This window comes from Schistocerca americana, unplaced genomic scaffold (genome assembly GCF_021461395.2).
Source record: "Schistocerca americana isolate TAMUIC-IGC-003095 unplaced genomic scaffold, iqSchAmer2.1 HiC_scaffold_16, whole genome shotgun sequence".
NCBI classification, from domain to species: domain Eukaryota; kingdom Metazoa; phylum Arthropoda; class Insecta; order Orthoptera; family Acrididae; genus Schistocerca; species Schistocerca americana.
The window spans coordinates 2,781,741-2,790,005 of record NW_025725687.1 but is presented as its reverse complement, the minus strand read 5'-3'; the positions used below and the strand labels follow the sequence as shown (position 1 = coordinate 2,790,005).

At 39.4% G+C, this 8,265-nt stretch overlaps 1 protein-coding gene across 1 annotated transcript; it reads right to left on the bottom strand.

The window, feature by feature from the left end:
• Window positions 1–5,193: 5,193 nt before the first annotated feature.
• Window positions 5,194–7,441, bottom strand: LOC124570178 (piggyBac transposable element-derived protein 4-like). Its single transcript, XM_047131100.1, has 5 exons — window positions 6,674–7,441; window positions 5,752–6,562; window positions 5,551–5,593; window positions 5,318–5,425; window positions 5,194–5,266 (listed from the first exon to the last, which is right to left on the bottom strand). Exons 1-5 carry the CDS (start codon window positions 7,439–7,441, stop codon window positions 5,194–5,196), a joined length of 1,803 nt encoding a protein of 600 aa, XP_046987056.1.
• Between the last annotated feature and the right edge of the window lie 824 nt (window positions 7,442–8,265).

The following is an 8,265-nucleotide window of genomic DNA, read 5'->3' as shown; positions in this document are numbered from 1 at the left end:
TGGACTCACAGGAGAGGTTCAATTCATAGAAAGTTATAGTGTCCGTCCTATTGTACTTCAGTCTGCCTTGTGCCTTTTGTAATAAATTCGGATGCAATTTCTGTGTTTCATCGTCACTAAGAAGGTCCAAGGTATACAGTAAACCTAAAGTGAACCATCGGAATCTAAAACTGGACTCACAGGAGAGGTTCAAATCATAGATAGTTAAGGTGTCAGTCCTCTTCTACTTACGTCGGCATTGTGCTTTTTGTATTAATTTCGGATGCAATTTCTGTGTTTCATCGTCAATAAGAAGGTCCAAGGTATACAGTAAACCTGATGTGAAGCATCGGAAAAAAAACTGGACTCACAGGAGAGGTTCAATTCATAGAAAGTTATAGTGTCCGTCCTATTGTACTTCAGTCTGCCTTGTGCCTTTTGTAATAAATTCGGATGCAATTTCTGTGTTCCATCGTCACTAAGAAGGTCCAAGGTATACAGTAAACCTAAAGTGAACCATCGGAATCTAAAACTGGACTCACAGGAGAGGTTCAAATCATAGATAGTTAAGGTGTCAGTCCTCTTCTACTTACGTCGGCATTGTGCTTTTTGTATTAATTTCGGATGCAATTTCTGTGTTTCATCGTCAATAAGAAGGTCCAAGGTATACAGTAAACCTGAAGTGAAGCATCCGAATCTAAAACTGGACTCACAGGAGAGGTACAAATCATAGACAGTTATAGTGTCAGTCCCCTTGTACTTAAGTCGGCATTGTGCCTTTTGTATTAAATTCGGATGCAACTTCTGTGTTTCATCGTCATTAAGAAGGTCCAAGGTATATAGTAAACCTGAAGTGAGGCACCGGAATCTATAACTGGACTCACAGGAGAGGTTCCAATCATAGAAAGTTAGAGTGTCATTCCTCTTGTACTTAAGTCGGCATTGTGCCTTTTGTATTGAATTCGGATGCAATTTCTGTGCTTCATCGTCAACAAGAAGGTCAAAGGTATACAGTAAACCTGAAGTGAAGCATCGGAATCTGAAACTGGATTCACAGGAGCGGTTAAAATCACAGAAAGTTAGAGTGTCACTCCACTTGTACTTAAGTCAACATTGTGCCTTTTGTATTAAATTCCGATGCAATTTCTGAGTTTCATCGTCAATAAGAAGGTCCAAGGGATACAGTAATCCTGAAGTGAGGCATCGGAATCTAAAACTGGACTCACAGGAGAAGTTTATGTCAAAGAAAGTTAGAGTGTCTGTCCTCTTGTACTTAAGTCGGCATTGTGCCTTATGTATTAAATTCCGATGCAATTTCTGTGTTTCATCGTCAATAAGAAGGTCCAAGGTATACAGTAAACCTGAAGTGAAGCATCGGTATCTAAAACTGGACTCACAGGAGAGTTTCAATTTATAGAAAGTTATAGTGTCAGTCCTCTTCTACTTAAGTCTGCCTTGTGCCTTTTGTAATAAATTCGGATGCAATTTCTGTGTTTCATCGTCAATAAGAACATCCAAGGAATACTGAAAACGTGAAGTGAAGCATCGGAATCTAAAACTGGACTCACAGGAGAGGTTTAAATCAAAGAAAGTTACAGTGTCTGTCCTCTTGTACTTAAGTCGTCATTGTGACTTTAGTATTAAATTCGGATGCAATTTCTGTGTTTCATCGTCAATAAGAAGGACCAAGGTATACAGTAAACCTGAAGTGAAGCATCGTAATCTAAAACGGGACTCACAGGAGAGGTTCAAATCATAGAAAGTTACAGTGTCAGTCCTCTTGTTCTTAAGGCGGCATTGTGGCTTTTGTATTATATTCGGATGCAATTTCTGTGTTTGATCATCAATAAGAACGTCCAAGATATACAGTAAACCTGAAGTGAATCATTTGAATCTAAAACTCAACTCACAGGAAAGGTTCAAATCATAGAATGTTATAGTGTCAGTCCTCTTCTACTTAAGTCGGCATTGTTCCTTTTGTATTAAATTCGGATACAATTTCTGTGTTTCATCATCAATAAGAAGGTCAAAGGTATACAGTAAACCTGAAGTGAAGCATTGGAATCTAAAACTGGACTCACAGGAGCAATTCAAATCATAGAAAGTTAGAGTGTCACTCGTCTTGTACTTAAGTCGACATTGTGCCTTTTGTATTAAATTCGGATGCAATTTCTGTGTTTCATCGTCAATAAGAAGTTCCAAGGTATATAGTAAACCTGACGTCAGGCACCGGAATCTATACCTGGACTCACAGGAGAAGTTCCAATCATAGAAAGTTAGAGCGTCAGTCCTCTTGTACTTAAGTCGGCATTGTGCCTTTTGTATTAAATTGGGATGCTATTTCTGTGCTTCATAGTCAATAAGAAGGGCCAAGGGATACAGTAAACCTGAAGTGAAGCATCGGAACCTGAAACCAGACTTACAGGAGAGGTTTGAATCGAAGAAAGTTAGTGTGTCAGTCGTCTTGTACTTAAGTCGGCATTGTGCCTGTTGTATTAAATTCGGATGCAATTTCTATGTTTCATCGTCAATAAGAAGGTCCAAGGTATACAGTAAACCTGAAGTGAAGCATCGGAATCTGAAACTGGACTCACAGGAGCGGTTAAAATCACAGAAAGTTAGGGTGTCACTCCTCTTGTACTGAAGTCAACATTGTGCCTTTTGTATTAAATTCGGATGCAATTTCTGTGTTTCATCGTCAATAAGAAGGTTCAAGGGATACATAAACCTGAAGTGAAGCATCGGAATCTAAAACTGGACTCACAGTAGAAGTTTATATCAAAGAAAGTTAGAGTGTCTGCCCTCTTGTACTTAAGTTGTCATTGTGCCTTTTGTATTAAATTCGGATGCAATTTCTGTGTTTCATCGTCAATAAGAAGGTCCAAGGTATACAGTAAACCCGAATAGAAGCATCGGAATCTAAAACTGGACTCACAGGAGAGTTTCAATTTATAGACAGTTATAGTGTCAGTCCTCTTGTACTTAAGTCTGCCTGGTCCTTTTTGTAATAAATTCGGATGCAATATTTGTGTTTCATCGTCAACAAGAACGTCCAAGGTATACAGCAAACCTGAAGTGAAGCATCGGAATCTAAAACTGGACTCACAGGAGAGGTTTAAAACAAAGAAAGTTACAGTGTCTGTCCTCTTGTACTTAAGTCGACATTGTGACTTTTGTATTAAATTCGGATGCAATTTCTGTGTTTCATCGTCAAGAAGAAGGTCCAAGGTATACAGTAAACCTGAAGTGAAGCATCGGAATCTAAAACTGAACTCACAGGAGAGGTTCAAATCATAGAAAGTTAGAGTGTCAGTCCTCTTGTACGTAATGCGGCATTGTGGCTTTTGTATTAAATTCGGATGCAATTTCTGTGTTTCATCGTCAATAAGAAGGTCCAAGGAATACAGTAAACCTGAAGTGAAGCATCGGAATCCAAAACTGGACTCACAGGAGAAGTTTATATCAAAGAAAGTTAGAGCGTCTGTCCTCTTGTACTTAAGTCGGCATTGTGCCTTTTGTATTAAATTCGGATGCAATTTCTGTGTTTCATCGTCAATAAGAAGGGCCAAGGTATACAGTAAACCTGAAGTAAAGCATCTTAATCTAAAACTGGACTCACAGTAGAGGTTCCAATTATAGAAAGCTAGAGTGTCAGTCCTCTTGCACTTAATTCGTCATTGGGACTTTTGTATTAAATTCGGATGCAATTTCTGTGTTTCATCGTCAATAAGATGGTCCAAGAGATACAGTAAACCTGAAGTGAAGCATCGGAATCTACAACTGGATTCACAGAAGAGGTTCAAATAACAGAAACTTAGAGTGTCAGTCCTATTGTACTTAAGTCGGAATTGTGCCCTTTGTATTAAATTCGGATGCAATTCCTGTGTATCATCGTCAATAAGAAGGTCCAAGGGATACAGTAAACCTGAAGTGAAGCATCGGAATCTAAAACTGGACTCTCAGGAGAGGTTCAAAACATAGAAAGTGAGAGTGTCAGTCCCCTTGTACTTAAGTCCTCATTGTGCCTTTTGTATTAAATTCGAATGCAATTTCTGTGTTTGATCATCAATAAGAAGGTCCAAGTTATACAGTAAACCTGAAGTGAAGCATCCGAATCTAAAACTCAACTCACAGGTGAGGTTGAAATCATAGAAAGTTATAGTGTCAGTCCTCTTGTACTTAAGTCGGCATTGTGCCTTTTGTATTAAATTCGGATGCAATTTCTAAGTTTCATCGTCAATAAGAAGGTCCAAGGTATATAGTATACCTGAAGTGAAGCATCGGAATCTAAAACTGGACTCACAGGAGAAGTTCAAATCATAGAAAGTTAGAGTGTCACTCCCCTTGTACTTAAGTCGACATTGTGCCTTTTGTATTAAATTCGGATGCAATTTCTGTGTTTCATCGTCAATAAGAGGGACCAAGGGATACAGTAAACCTGAAGTGAAGCATCGGAATCTAAAACTTGACTCACAGGAGAAGTTTAAATCAAAGAAAGTTAGAGTGTCTGACCTCTTGTACTTAAGTCGGCATTGTGCCTTTTGTATTAAATTCGGATGCGATTTCTGTGTTTCATCGACAATAAGAAGGGCCAAGATATACAGTAAACCTGAAGTGAAGCATTGGAATCTAAAACTGGACTCACAGGAGACGTTCCAATCATAGATAGTTAGAGTGTCAGTCCTCTTGTACTTAAGTTGGCATTGTGACTTTTGTATTAAATTCGGATGCAATTCCTGTGTTTCATCGTCAATAAGAAGGTCCAAGGTATACAGTAAAACTGAAGAGAAGCATCGGAGTCTAGAACTGGTCTCACAGGAGTGGTTCACATCATAGAAATTTAGAATGTCTGTCATCTTGTACTTATGTCGGCATTGTGCCTTTTGTATTTAATTCGGATGCAATTTCTGTGTTTCATCGTCAATAAGATGGTCCAAGGTATACAGTAAACCTGAAGAGAAGCATCGGAATCTAAAACTGGACTAACAGGAGAGGTTCAAATAATAGAAAGTTAGAGTGTCAGACCTCTTCTACTTTCGTCGGCATTGTGCCTTTTGTATTAAATTCGGATGCAATTTCTGTGTTTGATCATCAATAAGAAGGTCCAAGGTATACATTAAACCTGAAGTGAAGCATCTGAATCTAAAACTCAACTCACAGGAAAGGTTCAAATCATAGAAAGTTATAGTGTCAGTCCTCTTCTACTTAACACGTTCACTGCCACTGTAATTGGCCTTGCTTTGCCACGTAACCAATATTTTTCTTAATAGAATCTGAAAATATATTGCTAAAAGTAATATAACATGTATTTATTTTATAAGTACACAATCAAATTTACTCTCGTGAATCAAAGTTGTTTTGGGGCGCACTAAGGCGTCCGTGGCATATCAGGCCATATTCTGTAGCGGGTGGCCGTGGACGCGCCAATGCGTCTAGTGTATTGTTCCTGGTTAGTGTGACAGTTTAGGTTACTACAATTTCATTTTATATTCATAAATGAAACGAAACATCCTACTGACAAACGACATATTTATTGGACAAAAAATATAGTAGAAACATTCAAATACAAACACAAGATCTCGAAGAAACTTCTGAAATAAAATGTATGTCAAATCTAAGAAAAATACAATCTAGAGCTTTATCCATTACTCTCAAACAAATAAAATAAATACAAAGTTTAAGAATAGTACCGACACATAACTGTCGAAAAATAAATGAGCAACGAAAGTGCTATCTGCCTTTAGAGGTGGTGAATAACACAACAATTCAAACAATATCCTGCTTTATTTGGGCAATCTAGGCACTCGTAAATCGTGTCTGTTCGTTGTCCACGGCTGGCGCATGATCTGCACTTTTTTCGCGGTGTTTTTGATTTTCCATTTGATTCTCGTTTTACCACAACATGTTGGGGATTTCTGACTGGCCGTTCTACCTGCTTTCGTGGCAATAGTGCTCTTATAATACTGAGTCTAAATTCTTGGAGGGGCATTTTTGTGCCACAATATTTATTGTGTAGGGCATGTGCGTTTGTCAGTATCATTTCCACAACGTGGATAAAAAGTTTCTTGTACCAGCGTATGGTTTTGCGTTCCGAGAGGTAATATGATAACATCTGATCGTGCCGATCAACTCCCGCCATAAATTTATTGTAGTTTACAATGGCCAAGGGCTTAGATTTCTTCTCCTTTCTTTTGGTTTCAACCTCAACCATTTCATTTGTAAATGCATTAGAAATGTAGCAAACCTCCCTCTTATCACGCCACTTACCTATCATAACTCCTTCCGCAAATCTGGCAACGGCTTCACCTTTTCGTAGTTTTGCTTCCTGTATTTCCTTGGGTGTATCCTTCCTATTCGCCCTCAGAGTTCCCGTGCAGTGGGTCTTCTTATCCAGGAGCAGCTTTGCCAATGCGAAGCTGTTATAGTAATTGTCCATGTACACATGGTGACCAGCATTCAACTTTTCATCTAGTAAATGAAGAACAATTTTTTGCGCATGGCCTCTTCCTCCTAAATCGTCCAGCATGCCAGTGTATACCGCGAATTTTAGGACCATTCCAGTGGGAGTTGTCAAAATATATAGCTTTATGCCATATTTGTGCTTTTTGTTTTTGATGTATTGGCGGAAAAGTAATCGTCCACGCCAAAGGATCATTGATTCGTCCAGAGACAGTTCCCGTCCAGGGTAGTAAACTTGGCACATCCTTTCATTGAAAAAATTGATAACGGGACGTATTTTATACAACCTGTCGGATGGTGTTGGTTTGCCCTGTTTTGGATTTTCAGAAAAGTGTAATGCACGTAGTATTAGCAGAAAACGATTTCGTGAAATACTATCGGCAATTCCTTTCACGTTGAATAAAGCGTCCTTTTTCCAATAGTCCTGCAAATTCCTCATCTTTACATTTCCCATGTGCAGGAAAACTCCCAAGAACACTAACAATTCGCCAACAGTCACATCTTTCCAACAGTTTATTCGTGATTGTCCTTTGGTTCCCGCAGAAAGGAATAATTCAATCGCGTTTCGATTTGTTTCTTCTACAACTGTCAATAGAAATTCGTCCGTCAGCAAAAGACGAAAATAATCTAAGGGAGTGTTTTCCGTCGGTTGAATAAGCAGTCCCTCATTTTTTATAAATGGGCAATTTATCATTCCAACTGGCTCTCTTTCCCACGCAACAGTTGTATCAGCTGCGTTATCTCTTGTTACCACTCCTTCTGCCATTTCCCTGTCGCTAGGATTCACAGCCATTTCTACAGTCTCATCTAAAACAAACTCGGCTCCGTCAGACTCTTCACTGGATTCCACGCCGTCCTCCTCACTGGCCAGTTCCGTTTCCGAATCGCTTTCTTCTAATATTCGTAATAATTCCGCATCCGTTAGTTTTTGTACGTTTCTTGTGTCCTGTGTTTTACGTTTCTTAGGTTCTGAAGGGCCCGCCGTGTCACGATTGTCTTCCATTTTCAGTCCCACAACAGAGAAAAACTGTAGGGAAAACACACGAACCGCACCCGCAAAAATTGAAAACAATACGTTCTTAGAGTGCCTGCGCAATGAACCACACCGAATGGCTGTGCCCGACTAAACTGTGGCGCTGAGAAACAGCTGAGTGTCTCGCCGCGCAGGCGCGTCGACGGCATATGCACTAGTATCGGCCGGACGCGCTGGTGCGCCGATGGCAGTGAACGTGTTAAGTCGGCATTGTGCCTTATGTATTAAATTCGGATACAATTTCTGTGTTTCATCGTCAATAAGAATGTCAAAGGTATACAGTAAACCTGAAGTGAAGCATCGGAATCTAAAACTGGACTCACAGGAGCAATTCAAATCATAGAAATTTAGTGTGTCACTCCTCTTGTACGTAAGTCGACATTGTGCCTTTTGTATTAAATTCGGATGCAATTTCTGTGTTTCATCGTCAATAAGAAGGTCCAAGGGATACAGTAAACCTGAAGTGAAGCAACGGAATCTAAAACTGGAATCACAGGAGACGTTTAAATCAAAGAAAGTTAGGGTGTCTAGCCTCTTGTACTTAAGTCGGCATTGTGCCTTTTGTATTGAATTCGGATGCAATTTCTGTGTTTCATCGTCAATAAGAAGGTCCAAGGTATACAGTAAACCTGATGTGAAGCATCGGAAAATAAAACTGGACTCACAGGAGGGGTTCAATTCATAGAAAGTTATAGTGTCCGTCCTATTGTACTTCAGTCTGCCTTGTGCCTTTTGTAATAAATTCGGATGCAATTTCTGTGTTTCATCGTCACTAAGAAGGTCCAAGGTATACA

Excerpts from the sequence above, each read along its gene's own strand:
- LOC124570178 (XM_047131100.1), bottom strand. The coding sequence starts at position 7,441 with ATGGAAGACAATCGTGACACGGCGGGCCCTTCAGAACCTAAGAAACGT. Across the intron at positions 5,594-5,751 it reads CCCAAATAAAGCAGGATATT|ATTTGACATACATTTTATTT; the intron begins GTTTGAATTGTT and ends TATTTTTCTTAG. Across the intron at positions 5,426-5,550 it reads AAGTTTCTTCGAGATCTTGT|GAACAATACACTAGACGCAT; the intron begins GTTTGTATTTGA and ends CACACTAACCAG.